The following is a 22,066-nucleotide window of genomic DNA, read 5'->3' as shown; positions in this document are numbered from 1 at the left end:
TGCAAGATAGAACCTTAGTTTGATGGTTCCTATCTAGTGTCAAGAATGTGCTTGCTAATGCATCCCTCCCTCAGAGTGGGGTTCCACTGCTGATGGTGTAACTGATTGTATGCTTCTTTTATCTTGTTACAGAAAACGTTACTCCAGATGTCAAAGCCGTGAGTGCAGAAGAAGCACTGAAGTATCTGCTTTTCCTTGTGGATGTCAATGAATTGTATGATTATTCCTTGGGGACATACGACTTTGATTTAGTCATCATGGTGGCAGAAAAGTCTCAAAAGGTCTTGCCTTATAGTTCCAGCCAAGGAACTATTTTTCTGCTTTCCCAAAGGTTCTTTGTAGTCTGCAGATCAGCTCACACATTTTATTAGTCATAGCTCTCTACTCAGACAGGATTCCAGTTGCTCGGAAGTCCTCTGTGTGCTTGGGATAATGCTGGAAAGGTGGCATGTCTCTGCATCCCTTTAGTACTTCTTGAGCGCAGCTTTGGAAACGTGCTTGCACTCAAGGTGAAATAGGGCTCTTCTAGAGCAGCATGGCAACATAGCTTTGGGGAAGGGAGGGACTGTGGTCTGAAGTGTGACTTCATGCCTTACATTCCCAGTTCTGTACTCTTTTGATTCTTGCTTATTTGGTGGTGGCCATGATAATAGTGTGTATCATCCAGCAGGTTTAATTTGAAATCACTGAATAGAAATACCCATCAGGATCTTCAGAGTTCTCTAATGTTGCAACAGAGTCTGCTGTCCATCAATTAAAATACCCTATTCATGTTAACAAATTTTATGACCTTTAGTGTCGGGGAAATTGATCAGTGTTACAGTTGCAAATTTATACATGATAATAGCTAATAGAAAACAATGTTTGATGTGATACATAGCCTTGGATTTTGAATGTCACCATCCTTTAGATACTGCTGAAGCCCATGTGTGAGCCTGGTAATTTAAGTTAGTCATTCCTGGCAAGAGTACATATACATAAGATGGCTTACATTTAAAAAAAAAAAAAAAAAAAAAAAGCGCCTTTTTAGTGTATTATTGTGCAACTTCAAATATGGGACTGTCTGTTGGTGAAGATAGGAGTAAGTAAGGATCTTACCAGATTAGCTCAACTGCAGTTTTTATTATTCTTTGCAGGACCCAAAAGAATACTTGCCCTTCTTAAATACCCTCCAGAAAATGGAAACCAATTATCAGCGATATACAATAGACAGACACTTGAAGAGATACACAAAAGCTCTTGGGCACCTCAGCAAATGTGGTAGGTGTCCTGCACATGCAGTGTCTCTAAGGAGAAATTCTGCAGTTAAGCACTTCCATTTTGGAGAGCCTTTGGGGGGAAACAGCTGAAGAAAGAGAAGGATTGCACAAGGTCATCTTCCCTCCTGGTAGAGCATAGTTAACTGCTACATGATTTCTGTAGTGTAGCTTGGCAAAGGGGGAATGGGGAGAGAATGCTTACTGTTGTGATTGTGAAGCTTAAGTCTTGTTTTGTTCCTGTTGTAGGTGACCTGTTCCCAGTTAATATTGCTGGCAAAAGTGGAGCAAACCTCAAGAAAGGGAACACCTTAATTTTACAGCAGTAGAATAGGTGCTTTCAGGCTCTTCCACCCAAGCATCTCTAGTTGCTTCTTAATGCAATGAACCCAGACTGTCTGGGAGCCATGAAAGCCATGTGCTTTGTCTTTTATCGCTGTGAAAAATATGTTATTTCTGCAGGTCCTGAACACTTCTCTGAATTTCTGAACTTGGTGAAGGATCAGAATCAGTATTGTGAAGCTCTGAAATTGTACCCCTCTAGCACTCAGGAATACAAGGTGTGTAAGCATGTGACACTGCAGCAGGCAGGCTTTTCATCTTCTCGTGTGTGTTTGCATGTCCTTGGCATCTTGAGTGAGGGCAGGAATGAGACAGCAGCTGCTTGCATTCAAGTTCTGCAGGTCATTGCTATTTCTGTGTTGTCTGAGACCCTCCTCTGAGATAATAGCTGGAATAACTCTCAGCACTGACCCTGCGAGGTCTGATTATTGAAGGAGTGGCAGTTATTTCTTTGATCCCATGACCGGGAGAGCACCTGGGAGTCCAGTTTCCGCTGCACTGTCTTGTGCTGTGCTGGAGAACTCCCATTACCACAGAAAGACTTTTCTTCCTGTCGTGACGTTTGCGATACCAGCTTTCTGTCTGGCATTTGCAGGTTGTGTGGGGAGGGGATACTTTGTCATCCTTAAACTATTCTGAAGAGTGCTAGAGAGCTTGGGGCGCTTGTAGATGTGCTGTTTCCTAGCAGGTAGTGTCCCTTGTTGGTTTCAGTACTACTGAAGAACTCTAGCTTGCCCAAAGCTAAGGTAAAATGTAAATGAATTCATTTAATATAATTTAATTTAGATATTGTAAATACATAACTCACAAGCCTTTGTAAAAGAAGTAGATTAAGAAGTAAGAGGGGAAATAGAGAAACTCAGTCTGTTTGCAACACAGTGAAAGCAGAAGGGACTCTCCTCATGAGGGAGGTCTGTTCCTGGCTCTGGCTCATTGTGAGTCTTTCTTTATTCCTTCTGTATTCTTCCAGTCAAATCCATCTCCCCCCCACTTCTTGATGGAGATTTTGAACTTTGAATAGCATAGTGAAGCTCAGAATATTGGTTCACAGCAGCCTGTGCCTATAGAATTGCAGGGCTTGCATCCTGCCTTGTGCCAGTGTTTGACTCCTGGAGTAGGTTGGTAGAGGGAGACATTCTAACAAAAACTGCTCATGTGAGTGGGGAAGAAGGGGCTGATTTCCTTCAGTATGTACCCAGTCTTTGGCTTGGAAAGTTGGGTACCTCCCCATGTCCCTCTCTTGCTTTAGCTCTGTGAAATGTCTCCCAAGTGCTAAAGAGCAGCTCTTAGCTTGATATAAAGTTTGAAGTGGGGTAGGAACATTGTGCCTGGAGGTTCCATGGGGGAGGGGGAAACAGGCTTTTGTTGATGGGCACTTAATTTTTACTAATGGAGGACTGCTACTGACTCTACAGCTGATTTCTTGTTTCTCTTTTGTCCCTTTCTTGCAGGATATCAGTGATGCATATGGGGAGTACTTGATTCAGAAACAGCTATATGAACAGGCTGCATTGATATTTGCTCGTGCTGGCATCTTTGCAAAAGCACTTGATGCTTTTCAGAACAGTGGCAGCTGGCAGCAAGCCTTGTGCATGGCATCACAGCTTGGTTACACAAAGGATAAGCTGTCCAGCCTGGCTCAGAGCATGGCAGGTAGGCCTTGAGGAGATGGAAGTGTGCAGAGCAAAACCAGCTGCTGTTATTTTTGGTTCATACTGATTGTTCCTGAAATTTAGTGAAAACCTCTTTAGCAGTGTTTTTCTTAAAGGGAGAACAAAGATCCCATGTTTCACAACGGTTTGAGTGATTGCACATAACCTTTTTTCTCAAAGGAACCAAAAGATGTTGGAGCTGAGCTGGTAGGCACCCAAGAGTTGCCAAGCTAGGTATGGCCTTGGCTGCCACATGCTGATGACTGCTTGCACTTTTTCCTTGCAGCTGGTTGCTGAACTGCTATTCCAAATTGCCTCCTTGGTCAACCTCAGAGAATGGAGATTCTTTGAAGTGTCTGACATGACTAAGGCCTCTAGACATCATTGACATGTACTGTGCCTAGTCACAGACCCTAAAGGCTATTGGGTAATTCAGAGCTGTGTCTTCATGTGGACCTGACATATATTTCAGCAAGGGAAATGGAACACCATCCTGACTTCTGCCTTACTCAGAGGCAGAGTTTATGAAGGGCCCGCTTAAGGAGTGGGAATATGGCTCCTGGGAGTGTAGTCTTCCAGAGTTGGATATCAGTATTTTCTTTTTCTGTCACTTAATGTGATTTGGATTCTTCATGTCTTGCCTTTAATACTTTTTCTGCTCCCCCTCTTAAATCACAACTGTAATTTAGCAAAATGAGCAGACACAAGCTGTCTGGGTTGAGATTGCTTTGCTTGGGTAATTTAATTTTTTTTTCTGGTGTTGTGTATCACTTGCTGTCTTACACTGCATCTAGTATACTAACCACTGCCAAAGCTGGTTCTGACTTTTAGGAGACTAGAAGCCCTGAATCCCACAAGCTTAATGGTTGCTGTCCATATCACAGAGAGCAGGTGGCAAAGTGCTCCTTGCAATAGCAAGGCTGTGATACACTGAAGCTGTCAAGAGAGATTTCATTTTTACATCCTGGCCTCCTTCATTTAAAACACTCTTCACTATTTCTGTCTCAGACTGGGTGTGCCATGGTTTGAGCCCAGAGGGCAACTGAGCACCACACAGCCACTCATTCACCCCTTCCCCCTCAGGACTGGGAAGGAGAAAATAAAGCAAAAGGCTCGGGAGTCGAGATAAGGACAGGGAGGGATGACTTCCCTGGTATGGGCAAAAGACAGACTTACTAGGGGAAGAAAAAGGACATCAATTTAATTCAAACACTAACAACAACACTTAACAGACAGAGTAGGACAGTGAGAAGTATAACCACATCTTAAAAACACCTTCCCCCCACTCCTGTCTTCTTCTCAGGCTCAGCTTTGCTCCCAATTTTTCTACCTGCCTGCTAGCAGCACAGGGCGGGGAGGGGCAGAGAATGGGGTGTGTGGTCAGTCCATTGCTCCTTCCTCCTTGCACTCCTCCCCTGCTCCAGTGTGGGGTCCCTCTCACAGGAGACAGCCCTCCATGAACTTTCTCTGACATGAGTCCTTCCCACGGGCTGTAGTTCTTCCCAGGCTGCTCCAGTCTGGGTCCCTCCTGTGCGCTGCAGTCCTCCCAGCAACAGAGTGCTCCAGCGTGGGCTTCTCGGAGTCCTGGCCTTCTTTGGGCACAGCCACCTGCTCTGGTATGGGGTCCTCCACAGGCTGCAGGTGGGCATCTGCTCCACTGGTGACCTCCATGGGTGCAGGGCACAGCCTGACCTCTCACCACAGGCTGCAGGGGAGTCTCTGCTCTGGTGCACCTCACCTCCACTCCTTTCTTCCACTGATTGCATAGGTGTCCTCCTCACAACGTCTCCTCACAACTCCCACTCCTCCTCCCAGGCTCCCCTTCTTAAATACATTATCACAGAGGCGCAGCCACCATCGCTAATTGGCTCGTCCTTGGCCAGAGGCTGGTCTGACCTGGAGCCAGGGAAGCTTCAAGAAGCTTCTCATGGGAGCTGCCACTCTAGCCCTCTTCTCCGCTACCAAAACCCCTGCCACACACACAAACCCAGATGGGGGAAAACATTCTCCAGCTGGCCTTGAGGGATGTGCACCAGCAATTTCACAAGCAACTGGCTGATAATGTTGCAAGGTAATAAATTCTTGGCATCAGGCAGCCCTTCTTTTTACCAGGCAGATTAAGCAAGCATGTGAGCAGGTAGTGCCTCAGTGAGTGGGATTTTCCTCTACTTTGTAATTTTGTGGCACAAAATCCATCTGTTTCTGAAAAGCTGAACTCCACCTTTTCTTGTAGGAAAACTAGTTGAACAGAGAAAACATGCAGAGGCAGCCATACTTCTGGAGCAGTACACTCAGGTAATGTAATCACCCTCCTGTCTGTGCCCCAGTAATAGCCTTTGTCAGAGAGAGAAGACATCTGTGTTTTCTCTGTTCTCCTGGGCCACATGTGATTCCATGCATGCTGACAGCAAAACAATCTGTGCCATGGGCTGTCCTGGGGAGGGCAGAGCAGGTCCAGGTGATGCAGTGAGCAGGGTGGAGATGAATGCTGTGTCCCTGAGTTTTTCCACTCACGAAGCTGCCTTTGCTTTGGTATGAAAAGCTTTTGTCTCAAAGTGCTGAAGCATGATGGCTGGAGTAAGGCAGGCAGAGTTCCAGAGGGGTTTCCCCTAGCATGGGAGAAGTAACATAGTTTGGTTTGGGGTTTTTTTTATGTGAGCACTTCTGGCACAGTAGTGTTTTCCTGTCCTGACTGTGATACTGCTGGAAAGAAATGCACCTCTGAATAGGTACTATCTGAATGTGTATTGCTAGTATCTGTAGCAGTACATGGTTGCTCTTTCCTTCTAGGACTATGAAGAGGCTGTTCTCCTGCTCTTAGAAGGGACTCTCTGGGAAGAGGCTTTAAGACTGGTAAGACATTTCAGAACACAAGAACCAGAGTAGAAATATTTATTTTAGAGTGCAAGGCAGAGGCATGGGATCTGCATTAATGTTGTGGTTTGAGCCCAGAGGGCAACTGAGCACCCTGCAGCTGCTTGCTTACCCCTTCCCCCTCAGGAACTGGAAGGAGAAAATAAAGCAAAAGGATCAGGAATCAAGATAAGGACAAGGAGGGGCAGTTCACCCATTATGGTCACAGGCAAGAGATAGGCTCATTAGGGGAAGAAAAAAGAACATCACTTTAATTCAAACACTAACAACAACACCACTTAATAGACAGAGTGGGGCAGTGAGAAATGTTACTGTATCTTAAAAACACCTTCCCCTCACCTCTCCCTTCTTCCCTGGGTTGTTACCGTTTTCTCTACCTTCCTCCCCTCCCCGAGCAGCATGTGGGGCAGGGAATGGGTGTTACAATTAGTGTGCTGCTCCTTCCTCCTCAGGGACAACTCCTCACACTCTTCCCCTGCTCCAGTGTGGGGTCCCTCTCACAGGAGACAGCCCTCCATGAACTTTCTCCGACATGAGTCCTCCCCACAGGCTGCAGCCATTCCCATGTTGCTCTGGCATGGGTCACCCCCGCGTGTTTCAGGCCTCCCAGTGCTGAACTACAACAGCGGGGCCTTCCCACAGAGTCCCAGCCTCCCTTGGGTGCAGCTGCCTGCTCCAGTGTGGGGTTCTCCACAGGCTGCAGGGTGGCCTTTGCTTCACTGTGAACCTCCATGGGTGGCAGGAGGGCAGCCCTGCTGTCTCCCCACAGGACACAGAGGGGCTCTCTGCTCTGGTGCACCTCCCCCGCTTCTCCTCCTTCCTTCCACTGACCTTGGTGTTTGCATAGGTGTCCTCCTCATAACACCTCACAAGTCCCACTCCTCCCAGGTTCACCTTATGTTATCTCAGAAGCGCGGCCACCATCGCTAATTGGCTCTGCCATGGCCAGGGGCAGGTCTCACTTGGGAGTCAGGGGAGCTTTGCGAAGCTCTTCACAGGAGGCCACCACTGTAGCCCTCCCCTGCTACAAAAAATCCTGTCACACAAACCCTGTGGAGTTAGATCCATAAATAATGCCTTGTTTCCTTTCCCTGATCCAGATTCACAAGTATGGTAGACTGGATATCTTGGAGACCAACTTCAAACCTGCTATTCTGGAAGGTGAATCTGTGCAAGAATCTGAGACTTCTGTGTGCTATAGAGGCTGAAGAAGGCCTTTGCTGGGTCCGTGGGATGTCACAGCACTCCAGTACTCAAAGCTGTATGGAAGGATGCTTTGATTCTGCCTAACCGTTGCTGCCCAGTTAGCTGCATTTGGCAGTACTCAATGCAGCCTGAAGCCCTGCAGTGTCATGTCAGCTCTTTTTAGCTTAGTCAAGCTTCTTTTGAGCTTTTCCAGGCCTCACAGTCACAAACAGCAAAGGCTCTGTGTCTGCATGTCCACAAAAAACCAGGACAGTCCTTGTTCCAGAGCATATGTGGCAATAGAGCTATGGACTAAGAAAATGGCTAGCTGTCTATAAGCTCTATGAGTAGTTTTTGGAAAATATTATTTGATAGCTATATTCTCCCTTCTGTCCGGGAAGGGTGGTTACTCTTAGTTGTTTTTCCTTTTCCTGCTGTGGGCAGTAGGATTTATGTGTTGAGGGATTTTTTTCTTTAGTTCAAACCTAATTAATGTGAAGAGATTGGCCACAGAGTTTTCTGCTCTTCCTGTATCAGAAACAGACTTGTTCAAGAAGATGCTTGTCTGGCAGGTTAATTCACTCCACATCCAGGTGCATGTTGTTTTGTGGGCTCCTGCATTATAAGATCTGAATTTCCTTACACTTGAGTACTTTTATGTGCTTTGCACCTGACTTCTGAGCTTGTTGAAGGACTATGCTCTTCAGACTTCTTGTGTAAAAAATGCTTTCCTTGTTCTCTTGCACAAATGTTCATGTTCTGGTTTTCTTATTGAGCAGCTCAGAAAAATCAGCTGATCTTCCTAGATTCTCAGAAAACAGCATTTATTCACCATAAAAGTCGCTTGCAAGTGGTCCAAGAGCTGAAGAAGGCTTGTGAGAGCCTGCAGGGTTGGTATTGAAATGAATATGACTTTCTCCTGCATAAGTAACTGTGATCATCTTTTTCTTTGTGGTTTCCATTTGTCCTGGTGGAGCTATACTCTCTTCTAGCTGCAGTGGTATCTACAACAGTAGAACAGCATTCTTCTCACCCCCTCCTAACACCATACTTGGATTGTGGTTGTTTGACCTTGCTCATTCTGTAAAGACAGCTTTATTTTCAGTGTTATCTGTGTCACAGCTTTCATGGGATCAAAAGTCACCTGAAAGCTCTTTAAAATGACACAGCATTGTCTACATAGTGCCAGCTTTGCTGGGTCAGACAGTGTTCAACATGTCCTTTATGCCAAGTACCTACTAAGCTTATTCACCTGCAATCTCACACGGACTCAGGGAAGTTTTGTGAAAACAGAATGCTTTGTCCTGGTCCAGATTTGCTGCACTGAGATTGTCATCCCTCTGATTGTACTGTTTAATATCACAATCCTCACCAGGGCAGAGGAGCATTGATCTCACAATTGCTGTTTCTTGTGTGCTGGCTGAGTGGGGTTGAGAGCCATAAGGCTCTGAAATGCCAGCAGGTAGAATGAATCTGTCCAGGCTGCTTCTCCAGCAAGCTGTGTAGATTACCCAGAGAGAAAGCTTGGAATAACTGTGACCTTTTTCCATACTGTGACAGTTGTTAACATGTTTTGCAGATTATGAAATGCCAAATTGCCCAGAATTGGATCTTTTCTCTGAAACCAGTAGTGTTGTGACAGCCAGTGACATGAACAGCAAGTATTCACACAGCAATTCAAGAATATCAGCGTAAGTATCTGCCTCCAAATTCGGTAGTGGCTGCACTGGCATCAGCATTTGGGAGGGCAGCTTGCTCATGCTTGGCGTGCTCCTCCTCGCAGCTGTGAATGCCTTGAAGCTGCTTTAATTACAGGCATTTCCTGGTTATTTTAACTCATTGGGAGGGAGAGAGCAGAAAATGCCAGAAGCCACTTAGTGCAACAGGAACTGAGTGCCCAGCAGAGGAGCTGTGAACACAGACTCTGGGCAGGAACTGGCTCTGTGGGTGTCGGGCACGTGTCCAGAATAGCTGGCTGTAGGAAGCTTCATGCAAAAAATGGGCAGAGCTCCTCAAACATTAACAGCTTGTGCGCATGGCTTGTGCTCTTTGTCCTAGGTTTTGCACTTCATGCGTGGGGGTTGCTACTAAATCTCATACCGATGTCTTCCCACAGTGGGCGTCGGTTGCTTTTGAGTGCTCTTAAGAATATGAGCTGCAGTGTGGGGTGGGCTGGTGTAGTCTGTGGGACCACTTCTGTATTCCCTAGCTGAAATGTGGAAAAATACAATTGTGGGGAAAGCGTGGACAATTTTTAGGGCAATTTCTGTGGCCCAGATGAAAAAAGGAAGAGTACGCACCCTTAGTATTCAGCATACCTGTGTCAGAGCGTGCTGATCTTTTGGGGACGTTCTGCAACTAGTATTGGCCTATGATTCGAAGTTGTTTTCCTGTGATAACGCGCAGGAACTGAGTTGTATTAGTGCACAGCTTGTGGAGATAGCAGAAATGAAAATGTGCGTGGCAAGCACAGACCCTGGCACCACATTGTTTTAAGTGGAGCTTAGCTTTGACTGATTGTGACTACTGCCAAACAATTTACCCTACTTTGTGCTTAGAGCAATACTTTAACCTTGCTGGAGCACAGAGCAGTCCTTTCTGTAGTAGAGAAACAGCCCAACTACTAAATTGTGTTTCAGACCACAAAGGGTATTGGTTGAGTAGCACTGAAAACGTTGACACAAAGATAGATAAGCTTACATACAGTCCCCTCTCGCTGGAAGGAGTAAGGACTTGTGTAACAAGTTTCATGCACACTGTTGATGTTCCTTCAGACTTACCCTGTTACAGCTAATCCTGTTATGCACACTGTAATTAAGCATCCTCCTTTTCAGGCGATCCTCAAAGAACCGGCGCAAGGCTGAGAGGAAGAGATATAGCTTGAAGGAGGGGAGTGCTTTTGAAGATATGGCCCTTCTGGAAGTCCTGGGAGAAAATGTTCGTGCTGTTGAGACTGTGAAGGGTAGGACACCTGATAATCTTAATCCACTCTACATCTTGTGAGGACAGCTGAGGCAGTGTGCTCCCTCTTGTTCTTAATGGATATGCTGGGGAGAGAAGCTGCCTGGTCCATAAGACCATCTGTGTTGGACCTTGATTTAGTTCATCTGCCTCTGCCTGGAAGAACATGGGTGAGCTCTCCACATTTGAAGTTTGGGAGCAGAGATGTGAGGCTTTGTCAGTGCTGTGACAGATTTGTCTGACATTTGTACTCAGGCACTGTAGGGGCTCGCTAAGAACAGAACCAGTTCTGATTTGCTGTTCCCCTTCCTGTGCCCTGATACCAGAGAAATACAGCTGTTTATTTAGCATACTTGTGTTAATTGCTTGTGCTTCTGTTCCCTCCTGCAGGAGACATACACATCCTTCTGAAGCAGCTTGTGCTGTTTGGTTATGATGAGCAAGCTGGGGCACTGCAGCAAGTCCTGGAAGAAGTTTTGGAGTTGATGGAGACCTCGATCCCAGAAATCTGGACTCCAGACCTGCAGCAGAGCTCTGTCAACCCGGTCTGTGCTCATCCACAATACCCATCACATTTGCTATGCAATACCAAGCATTTAGCAGTATTTTACCTTCTCCAGCAAATAGTCTGGAATCATTCCCTGGCTTTCCAGATCTGCTTTTTTTCTGTAGAAGTCAAATAGACACTCTGTACAGTACCTGCCAAGTCGGTACACTCTAGATGTGTACAACAAGTATAGCCTCCTGTGTTCCTTGCACTGAATGCCACATTGGACATAATGAGATCTCATAAGGCTCGTGTTACCTTGTCCTAATGGTGACTTCTTTTCGTAAGCTCTATTGTAAGCAATTTGTAGAACATAGAAACACTGTTTTCTTTTTTAGGCCTGATGGTTGAACTGTTAGCGTAGGTTTTATGTACTGGAGTAGTGGTTGTCTGGCCTGGTGTTGTGAAGTGAAAAGGTAACAGACTGGTCAATTTAGTCTGAACCAGAATATCATAAGGAGTACATTGCAAAAAGAAGGGTTATGTCAGGCTTCTAAGCTTCAGCTTAATGTGAAATAAGGAGATCACAAGGACTGCACTGAGTTCCCTTCCAAAGTAAAAGTCTTTATTTCTAATAAGTAGTTTGTGAGCGTTCATGGTGAGCACAAGGTACTCCCCAGTATCTTCTCACTAACTGCTGATTAGCAAGACTCTAAGGACCGATTATAACTGTTTTATGTGACAGGGAGCTGAGACTCTCAGATGAATTTTAAATATTGCTCGCCCTGTAATGAAAGTAGGCCTGCCAAGTCATGACACAGTGCTGTGAAGAAGTAGGTGCTGGGATAAGGGTTTTGTGTCCTGAGAAGCTGTCCAAAAGCACTTCTCTCTCTCTGCCTCTGAGACATTACTGGGCTTTGATCACATATTCCTAGTCACTTTGTAGTGTGAGGTCTCCTGCAGGCAGCTGCTTCTGCCTTTGGAGACTAACAGCAGAGTTTTCTTTGTAGGTATCCCAGCTCTTAGCCTTGCTTTGTGCAGGTTGGAACATGGGATTGCTTCTTCATACAGGTCCTGGGACCCAATTCAACTGCAAACAGCATTATGGCTGCTTATCAGCAGAAGAGGATGATGACTCCTGTCATGAAAGGTTAGTTGAGGCTTTGTGTTAGGTGTGGGTGTGAAGCGTCAGTGAGATCATTGGGCTTTGAGGCTCTCCAAGCATTGCTACATGCCAACAGTTTTAACATTTATTCAGTTGTAGGAGTCTCTTGCTTTTCTTTATGCTGTACCCTCCCACCTGGCAGCAAGTGAGCAGCCTTCTTAATAAGGTTTTACTTGCTCTGAAGTCCTGTGTCTGAATTGTACTCCTGGCTTCCTCTGTGTGTGGTGTCTGTCTGTTGTGAGGGAATTGGAAGTCTGAGTTCTTAGGGAATGTGTTAGGTAACTCTGCTTGTAACTTACCTGCTGAATTTTTCTATCTGGCTTTGGTGGCTAGGTCAGGCTCTTAACCAGGCCAGGCTACAGTCTGTCATGGTGCTTTGCCATCTTGAAGTCCTTGCAGCTCACACAAACTTAGGGCTGAGAGACCTAGCAAGGGCTGGTCTCATCTCCTCTCTGTCTTCCTTCTTCCCCACTAGTCCTACAGTCTTTTCCCCTACTAGTCCTGGAATTGCCTGGAGAAATCCTCTAATAAACCTCTAGATGTGACCTGTCTGTTGCCATTTGCCAGGGCTGACTCCAGAGAAAAAACATTGTGCCTCTTACTTCACAGAATCACAGAATCATCTAGGTTGGAAAAGACCTTGAAGATCATCCAGTCCAACCATTGACCTAACACTGACGGTTTCCAACTACACCAGATCCCTCAGCGCTAAGTCAACTTTACTCTTAAACACCTCCAGGGATGGGGACTCCACCACCTCCCTGGGCAGCCCATTCCAACACCTAACCACCCATTCTGTAAAGAAATGCTTCCTAATATCCAGTCTAAACCTTCCCTGGCGCAATTTGAGGCCATTCCCTCTTGTTCTATCACTTGTTACTTGGTTAAAGAGACTCATCCCCAGCTCTCTGCAACCTCCTTTCAGGTAGTTGTAGAGGGCGATGAGGTCTCCCCTCAGCCTCCTCTTCTCCAGACTAAACAACCCCAGTTCCCTCAGCCGCTCCTCGTACGACATGTGCTCCAGACCCTGCACCAGCTTCGTTGCCCTTCTCTGGACACGCTCGAGTAATTCAATGTCCTTTTTGTAGTGAGGGGCCCAAAACTGAACACAGTAATCGAGGTGCGGCCTCACCAGAGCCAAGTACAGGGGCAGGATCACTTCCCTGTCCCTGCTGACCACGCTATTTCTGAAGCAAGCCAGGATGCCATTGGAACTTCTTGGCCACCTGGGCACACTGCTGGCTCCTGTTCAGCCAGCTGTCAGTCAACACCCCCAGGTCCCTCTCTGACTGGCAGCTCTCCAGCCACTCCTCCCCAAGCCTGTAGCGCTGCTGGGGGTTGTTGTGGCCCAAGTGCAGCACCCAACATTTGGCCTTATTGAAACTCCTACAGTTGGCCTCAGCCCATCGCTCCAGCCTGTCCAGATCTCTCTGCAGAGCCTCCCTACCCTCGAGCAGATCAACACTCCCACCCAACTTGGTGTCATCTGCAAACTTACTGACGGTGCATTCAATCCCCTCATCTAGATCATCAATAAAGATATTAAAGAGAAGTGGCCCCAAAACCGAGCCCTGGGGGACACCACTCATGACCGGTCGCCAACCGGATTGAATTCTGTTCACCACAACTCTTTGGGCCCGGCAATCCAGACAGTTTTTTACCCAGCAAAGCGTGTGCCCATCCAAGCCACGAGTAGTCAGTTTTGCCAGGAGAATACTGTGGGAAACGGTGTCAAAGGCCTTACTGAAGTCAAGGTAGACAACATCCACAGCCTTTCCCTCATCCAATAAGCGGGTGGCCCTGTTGTAGAAGGAGATCAGGTTTGTCAGGCAGGACCTGCCTTTCATAAACCCATGCTGACTAGGTCTGATCCCCTGGTTGTCCATTATATGACTTTTAATGGCACCCGAGATGACCTGCTCCATGACCTTCCCTGGCACCAAGGTCAGACTGACAGGTCTATAGTTTCCTGGATCCTCCTTCCTGCCTTTCTTGTAGATGGGTGTCACATTTGCCACCCTCCAGTCCAATGGGACCTCCCCAGTCAGCCATGACTTCAGGTAAATCATGGAAAGCAGCTTGGCGAGCACATCTGCCAACTCTTTCAGCACCCTTGGGTGTAACCCATCCGGTCCCACAGACTTGTGTGCATTCAAGTGGTGTAGCAGGTCTCTGACCACTTCCCCTTTAACTGTGCTGACCTCATTCTGCTTCCCCTCCCCATCTCCCAGCTCATGAGGCTGGGTGTCCAGGGAACAGCCAGTTCCACAGCTAAAGACTGAGGCAAAGTAGGCGTTGAGCACCTCAGCCTTTTCCTCATCCTTAGTTACCATGTTTCCCTCTGCATCCAATAAAGGAGGGAGATTTTCTCGAATCCTCCTCTTGCTGTTAACGAATTTATAGAAAGGTTTTTTGTTATCCTTAACAGCTGCAGCCAAGTTGAGCTCTAGCTGTGCTTTGGCTCTCCTAATGTTCTCCCTGCATAACTTCACTACATCTTTATAGTCTTCATGAGAGGCCTGCCCCCTCTTCCAAAGGTGATAGATTCTCCTTTTGTTCTTGAGATCCAGCCAAAGGTCCCTGTTTAGCCAGGCCGGTCTCCTTCCCCTCCTGCTTGTTTTTCGGCAGATGGGAACAACCTGCTCCTGTGCCTTTAAGACTTTGCTCTTGAAGTATGTCCAGCCTTCCTGGACTCCCATTTCCTTCAAGGCAGCCTCCCAAGGGATTTTGTTAACCAGTCTCTTGAACAGGTGGCAGTTGGCCCTCCGGAAGTCGAAGGTGGCAGTTTTACTATCTCCTCTCTTTGTTTCTTGAAGGATCAAAAATTTGATCATCTCATGATCACTGCACCCTAGACAGCCTCCAACCTTTACCTCCCCCATAAGCTCTTCCCTGTTCACAAGAAGCAGGTCCAGGAGGGCACCTTCCCTGGTCGGTTCACTCACCAGCTGTATGAGGAAGTTATCCTCCACACATTCCAGGAACCTCCTGGATTGTTCCTTCTCCGCTGTGCTGTGATCCCAGCGGATACCCGGGAGGTTAAAGTCCCCCACAAGAACAACGGCAAGTGACCGCGAGATTTCTCCCAACTGTTTGTAGAAAGCTTCATCCACCTCAGTGCTTTGGTGGGAGGTCTATAGCAGACTCCCACAGCAAGATCTAATTTATTGGCCCTTAACCTGATCCACACACTTTCAACCCCGTTATCACTGTACTTGATTTCTGAGCTCTCATAGCATTCTCTAACATACAGGGCCACTCCACCACCTCTCCTTCCCTGTCTATCCCTCCTGAAGAGCTTGTAGCCATCAATTGCTGCACTCCAGTCGTGTGAGGCATCCCACCACATTTCTGTTATAGCTACTATGTCATAGTTCTCATGCTGCATCATGGCTTCAGGCTCACCCTGTTTGTTGCTCATACTGCGTGCATTGGTATAGATGCACTTGAGATGAGCTAATGAATCCAACACCCTCTTGTGAGCATGGGCCCCATTCCCTACCAGACCCTTCTCAGGTGATTCCACATCTTTCCTTTCTCTCAAATGAAGTGGCAGAGGGAGAGCCCTCACCAGTCCATCATCCTTCAAGCTTTGGCACGTTTCCCTTAAGCTTGTTCCTAACAGGCCCAGTCATCTCCCCCTCCCCCCTCATATCTAGTTTAAAGCCCTGTCAATAAGCCCTGCTAACTCTTGTCCCAGAATCCTTTTCCCCCTCTGGGACAGCTGCATTCCACCTTTCTCATTTGTCGCCAGCAGACCAGGTGCCTTATAAACGTCGCCATGGTCAAAGAACCCAAAATTCCGACAGTGGCACCAGTCTCTGAGCCACGTGTTAATCAGATACGTTTTCCACCCTCTATCAGTGGTTTTCCCTTCCACTTGAGGGATTGATGAAAACACAACCTGAGCTCCCGATCCTTCAATTAGCCACCCCAGCGCCTTGAAGTCCTTTTTGAGTGACTTAAGACTTCTCTCTACCACCTCATTGTTACCTGCCTGGATAACCAATAAGGGGTAGTAATCAGAGGGCTGCACCAGACTAGTGATTTTCCTTTTAATATCTCTGACCCGAGCCCCAGAGAGGCAGCAGACCTCTCTATGGTATGGGTCTGGTCGACATATGGGCCCCTCTGTACCCCTCAGAACAGAGTCACCCACTACAATTACCCTCCTTTTCTTCTTACTTGAAGAAGTCATAAGTCTTGGGGCTGAGGGACAAGCAGTGGATGACTCACCAGGTGGGTCCTCGTTTCCATCTTCAGTTGGCTGGCTGTCTAGTTCCAACACCTCATACCTATTGTATAATGACAGCTGGGAAGGTGAGGAGGGTGGAGGAGGTTTTCACTTGCCTTTCCGAGGAAGGACCTGACTCCATTCCCCCCTGCCCTCCACATGCCTGCCTTCTGCCTGGTGAGAGGAGGGGAGGGAGTCATGTATTTCTTGTAGAGCCTCTACCTGTTGTCTTTGACTCAGAGTGTGGCTCCACCAGTCAATCTCATTTTCGCACTCTTTGATTGTTCTCAACCTTTCTACCTCCTTCCTCAATTCAATCACCTGCCTGAGCAGATCATTTACTTGATCACACCGCACACAGACGGTGTCTCTGACTTCACACTTACCAGAGCCAACTGGCTGTTGTGTATGTCCCAGTACTGGTGAATGAATGGAGTTCTGCTTTCTGCTATTGATTTTTGCCTCCTTGTTCTGAATGGTAACACAGAACGAAGAGGGGACTTGATTTGCCTCTGAGATTTATTTCTGTAAGCAGGTTCTGCTGGAGGGACTCTTCCATACATACTGGTGATCAGTCACTAAAGGGAAATGTTATGTGTCAGAGACTTCTCAATGTCCTTTGATTTAAAGAAAAGTAGACTAAGTAGTTGACAGCTCCTGAAGAAACCATATTGCTGCTACCCTCTGTTCTGACAGTTGTCCTGTTTGCCTTTCAGATCCAGAATTACTTATTCCACCAAAACTCAATAAAAATCTACAGTGGAAACTGCACCTTCTCCAATAACGAAGCCAAGGAAACCCAGTGGACTCTGAATTGTAACTTTTCATATAATTTCATTACATCTTTACAGAAATCATTGTCCTGGTGTTTCTGATACACTATTCTTAGGGCTGCGCAAGTGAAGGGTCCCCCCACCTGATGCAGTTGTGACTGTGACCTGTATGGCATCACACTAATGGGAACAGCCACTCACGTCCCATGGCAGAGGTGGTTTGTGAGGTTGGGGAGTAACAGGGTCTGCAGCTCTGAACACTGCTGGTCGAATCCAACATCTCCCATGACTGTTCCCTCCCTTCTGGATGAAGCAACCAAAGCAGTGTTGGACAGGCTGTTTTCTCTGCCTTCACTCCCTCCTGTGGATGGTACCTGCTGTGATGACAGGTCACATTTTAGCGTGGTTTAGAGATCCCCCCAGTATGTCTGTAGCAATAGCAAATTGTTGTATTTGCTAAACAAATGAGTGGTGTTTTTTTTGTTGAAGCTGGGTGTTGGTAATGCCAGATTTTCATCAGAACCACTTTGTTAAATCAGAGTGAACCCTGCACTACCAACAGTCATTACTGTTCTGAAAGTGCCCATTCACACCAGGGAGAGTGCGGATAGAAGAAAACATGAAGAAAAGCGGGGGTGGGGGTGGGGAGTGTCAGTGTCAGACACTGCTGGGTACTACTACCCTAATTATCTGAGTTTAAAGAAGATCAGCTAATGCTGCTGTATGGCACTGACAGATCAGCAGGTGTACTCTGATAATGTTATGAGCTGTTGCAGAACTGTTTCAGCTGGAAACCGATCTAAGCTCATACCTGAGAATTAGGTTTTACCCCAGAATACTTCTGCGATCTGACTCGAGAAGTAATGGCAGTAGTCCTGGGAGCAGAGGAGGGGGACAAGCTGTGCAGGTGAGGCTGGAAACCCTTTCAGCAGTAGTAGCCCCCATTTCCCTTGCTTAATTTTGGCATGGTAGCTGCTGTGTTCAGTGCAAGCCATTTCAGTTCGTTTGGTGCTGTGGAAAAATACCTACACAAACAGGGCACTCACTTCCTGTCTGTTGGAGGTATCTAATGACACAGTGATGGGCTGTGTTCTTACTGCACTGCATTAGCATGTGTCTAGTGCTGCAGATCATTGTTTTTTGCTATGTAAGAACTGCATAATATTGGGATGGCCATGTGGGCTTGCACTGTATGTGCTGCGCTGGCTTGGGGTTCTGGAGTGGAGTGGTAAAACAATCCTTTGTCAGTGTTGTGTGAAGCCTCGGAGTGGTCTTATTTCCAGCTGTTCTGAGTTACATGGCCTATTCTGAGTGGTGTGGGGATGGCTTAAACCTCTTGTCAAGTACTGTGACTGCACTGGAAGGAGATTCTCTAAGAGTAAAAGCCTTGAGATGGCAAAACACGTGAAAGGCTGCACAGGGTAGGAGTGTTCTACTGGATCTAGGTCTTCAGATAGCAGAACACAGTCCAAGATGAAATGTAGAAGCCCATCTTTCAGATCTGGAGAAAAGGGGGTGATGCGGAAGTCTGTGGTCCTCTCAATGATGTGGAGGGCTCTGGCCCTGCAACTGAAATGTGACACTGACACCGCTAATCCCTGACGTTCCTAAATCTGATGCCAGGAAATGCTGAGGTCTTGTGCAGCCTAATCTATTGTCTAGAAAGAGATTACCTCTTTAAAGAACCCAAGAAAAGGTAAAACTGGCTTACTGTGGATTCATGCTTGTGCCTAAACAAAGCAGTTCCTTTAATGTATGTAATGGGTTCTTTTGCTTTTCCATCATGGTGATGGTCAAAGCTGCAGACCCTCTGGTCTTCCTGTTCTCCTGTCAAGGAAAAATCACTTTAAATCTGCTATCCAGATGGAAGACCAGTCTTCTAAATCATTCATACTGTAACTCATCACTAAACTCCATTGTCTTCCCCTCAGTGAACTCTGACTTAGGAAATCCTAACTTTGACAGTTGCTGAACCTCCTCTTCTTTTCAGCAGCAGCCAGAAGTCTGCTCTCCCTTGATTTCTACTAGGATGCTCTTTTGCTTTCTTGGTGAGGCATGGCATCTTGAAATATATTCTACCTTAGCTGCTGACTTTACAGGCATGTTGAATTTGCTCTTCTGAGTTATGTGGAGGGTCTTAGGAACCGATGCAGTTATCAGGAATTAGAGTAAGCTATTAATGCAGAAATACGGAGTTAGCTTAAGAAATGTCCCAATTTCTGATCAAACATGGCTGTATGGAAGCCTGATTCTCTCATTAGAGTAGAAGTTTGTCACCTGTTTGCTGTCTAGCTTCATTAAATACAAAATACAAAAGAAAAAAAACCTTTTTCAGGCACAGAATAACACCAAAATAATACAGCTCCAGCAGAAATCTCTTTGTTACAACAAGGGGTGGAAGGGGGGTTCTCTTGGATTTATTCAGATACCCTTTGTCAACACTGGTCTTTCTAAGGCAGCCAGCGTCTTCCTCAGAGGCACTTCTTAAAAAGGCAGGAAGGACCATGTTCTTCATATTCAGTCCTGTAAACCCAGAGCTCCTGGAAAGAGTGGAGTAAGGCCAGAATAGACCCACCAATCCAAACAGAAGACATTCTTTGACGGAGTGCGGCTGTGATGAGGTTGTCACTGGGGCACATCTTGGCCAGTTCCATCTGGAAGTGGTTGGCAAACCCCTCCATCATAGTGCTGCCCCCACACAGGAGGATATTCTCCACCATTTTTTTGTTGACATTGCCATAACACTTCTTGAGACAGGAGAGTGTCAGCTGCAAAAGCCCTGGCTGCTGTGAGCCAAGTAAGGCTGATTTGAAGAGCGCTTCAGCACAAAGGAATCTCTTCTTGCCTACAGTGACAAGGTGTCCATCTGGCAGCTCATAATCCATTTGCTGTTTCTAAACAGGCAAACTCAAGTCCTGTGTAAGGTCCAGCGAAGTGTAACAACACTTCTCTTTGATGTCTTGTACAATGTTTAGCTGGTGTTCTGTGAACACGTTTCCAGACTCATTTAGTAACTTCATGAGATAATGTGTGATGTCCAAACCAGCATAATCTACTCTCCCAGTGATGCTACATATAACATAACCTTCACAGATGGGAACCACATGTGAAACGCTATGGCCACTTTCCACCACAAGAGCTGAGGTTTTTCTGTAAGAGTACATGGATAATTGGGACTGGTAAGCAATGTTGATGGCAGGCATGTGAAATCCTTTAAACATCATCTCAGCATATCTCTCCTTGTCAGTGATGGAACACAGGGGAGGCACTGACCCCGGAAAAGCATGATCCTCTGGCTGAATCTTCATCTCTGTCTAGAAAACACACTCCAAAGTATCTTGGACACAGTTCCAGTCCACCACTATGCCGTGTCTTATTGGGTTGGTGAGTGTTAAAGGTATGCTGCTACTCTGAAGCTCTCTTCTAACAAAAGTTTCTTTTTGATTGCTCCCAGTCTCCTGTGTGGACTTACCAGCTGTAGATGAAACAGTATAGAAAGGCCATGGGTCCCCTGCAAAGCCACATCTGAAGTAATCTGTGCCCATGTCTACAACTACTGCTTTCATTTCCTTCATGGCCTTGAGGCTGCCTGTGGTCATGGATATGTGGCTGTCCCTTACAGACTTCAAACAGCTTGTGTCTGTTGCTGCTCTTCTTGCAGACCTTTCCCAAACAGCTGTGACCTGATCCAGTGAGTGCTGGACGTGCCCCTCGCATTCCCCTGCCGGCACTGCACCGGGGATCAGCGCAAGCAGCAGCAGATGTGTGCTGGAGCCCTGGTGGCAGTGGTTCTACTGATGCTACTGACTTATCACACCATACGTAGGCTTGCCCCTCAGAAACCAGCACTCTGCGTGCAAGCGTGTGACAGTCGTGACTCAGCTGCGCGCTCTTTCTATAGAGATGGATTGCACATGTTTGTGCTTCACTTCGACCTGCTCTGAGAGGTGCTAGAAAACATGACACACACCCAAATATGACAGGCTGTGGGGCATAAACAGTGCATTTCACTGTGAAGCAACATGACTTTTCTTTCTGGCTTGCATCTGCCATGTGATGAAGAGCGTGGTTCTCCAGCATGTGCAACTGCTCTTGGTCCAAAATAGTTCTGTTGCTAAACATTAGCACTGCTTCACCTCTGGGGCCAGCCACATCAAGCCCTAGTTTGACTGTCGAGTGAAGCCCTAGGCTGGCTTTGCTTTTGTCATTGTTTTGGTTTTGTTTTTTTAAGTTTTACTTTCTAAATTAAGGCATATTAATGTGAGCAAAAACTAAAGTGTGACTGGTGTTTGAAATTAGGCCACAGCAAGCCCCCCACCCTTACTGTCCCCCATTCCACTATAGGAATATCTTTGTTCTTTTCCAGCAGCAACAGGTCACTGTTTGCCCCATCAGAGTGTGTGTGATAACACGCTGCTGCATGGGGGCACAGAAGAGGACACCGCCTCCCCACAGAATACATTATCAAGTTATGAACAGCACTTTTCCTTCTATAACAAAAGCTCTGTGTGCTCTTTTACTGAAAGCCATTTCACCCAGAGGGCATCTTAACAAGTCAAAGCTGGGCTTAGAATGAAATTGAACCCTGCAAATCAGTTCTGGATGCAGAAACAGATTTTTATTACTACTACTCTGCTGCTGCCTATCTGGGAGTTCACACCTTGATAACAATCAGATGATAGAGGCTAACGACAATCCCCATGTGGAGAAACAGGGCAGCATTAAACCACACAATTACTGTACCTATCTCAACATACACAGCCAAGCAACTGCAAACCTTGATAGCTTATTACTCTGGGGAGCAGTAAAGCTAGTCATTGCCTATTCTACATGTATTTTTATAAATTATTAAATATATCTATGTACACAAAAAAGATAGGCTGCCTCTCTTAGATCCTGAGCAGCGCCTACCCTGGCACCCTGCTGAGGGGCGATGCCTGCTCCACAGCTAAGGGGAAGCTCAGCAGCACTGAAATCTTCACACCATGGTGTGGCACAGTGAAGTGGGGACACGGTTGCTGATGCTCCTTCCCATGCACTCTCAGTACATTTCTTTGACAGTTTTGCTGTCAGACACACCAGCCTCTGCAACTTTACCACTTGAAAGAAACTTCAGCGATGGGCAGAACACATCAAG

At 46.6% G+C, this 22,066-nt stretch overlaps 2 protein-coding genes across 3 annotated transcripts in view; one reads left to right on the top strand and one right to left on the bottom strand.

Annotated features, from left to right (window-relative positions):
• ELP1 (elongator acetyltransferase complex subunit 1) overlaps positions 1-17,016 on the top strand; it is a 37,121-nt gene extending 20,105 nt beyond the window's left edge. For both annotated transcript variants that reach the window (XM_074855532.1, XM_074855533.1), the window contains 13 exons: positions 133-281; positions 1,137-1,260; positions 1,719-1,816; positions 3,050-3,251; positions 5,484-5,545; positions 6,041-6,103; positions 7,225-7,285; positions 8,089-8,199; positions 8,889-9,000; positions 10,144-10,271; positions 10,661-10,815; positions 11,829-11,907; positions 16,873-17,016. In XM_074855532.1, coding sequence (XP_074711633.1) covers positions 133-281; positions 1,137-1,260; positions 1,719-1,816; positions 3,050-3,251; positions 5,484-5,545; positions 6,041-6,103; positions 7,225-7,285; positions 8,089-8,199; positions 8,889-9,000; positions 10,144-10,271; positions 10,661-10,815; positions 11,829-11,907; positions 16,873-16,940 — 1,412 coding nt within the window. In that variant the 3' untranslated portion in view covers positions 16,941-17,016. The remainder of the gene's footprint in view (positions 1-132; positions 282-1,136; positions 1,261-1,718; positions 1,817-3,049; positions 3,252-5,483; positions 5,546-6,040; positions 6,104-7,224; positions 7,286-8,088; positions 8,200-8,888; positions 9,001-10,143; positions 10,272-10,660; positions 10,816-11,828; positions 11,908-16,872) is intronic.
• A 2,033-nt stretch (positions 17,017-19,049) lies between these two features.
• Positions 19,050-20,908, bottom strand: LOC141937648 (actin-like protein 7A). Its single transcript, XM_074855646.1, is given in 1 exon segment — positions 19,050-20,908. A coding segment is annotated over 1 exon segment (1,128 nt). The 5' UTR covers positions 20,529-20,908; the 3' UTR covers positions 19,050-19,400.
• Positions 20,909-22,066: the final 1,158 nt, after the last annotated feature.

This window comes from Strix uralensis, chromosome Z, assembly GCF_047716275.1.
Source record: "Strix uralensis isolate ZFMK-TIS-50842 chromosome Z, bStrUra1, whole genome shotgun sequence".
NCBI lineage: Eukaryota > Metazoa > Chordata > Aves > Strigiformes > Strigidae > Strix > Strix uralensis.
Note: the sequence above shows the minus strand (reverse complement) of the source record. Positions and strands in the feature narration are given on the sequence as shown.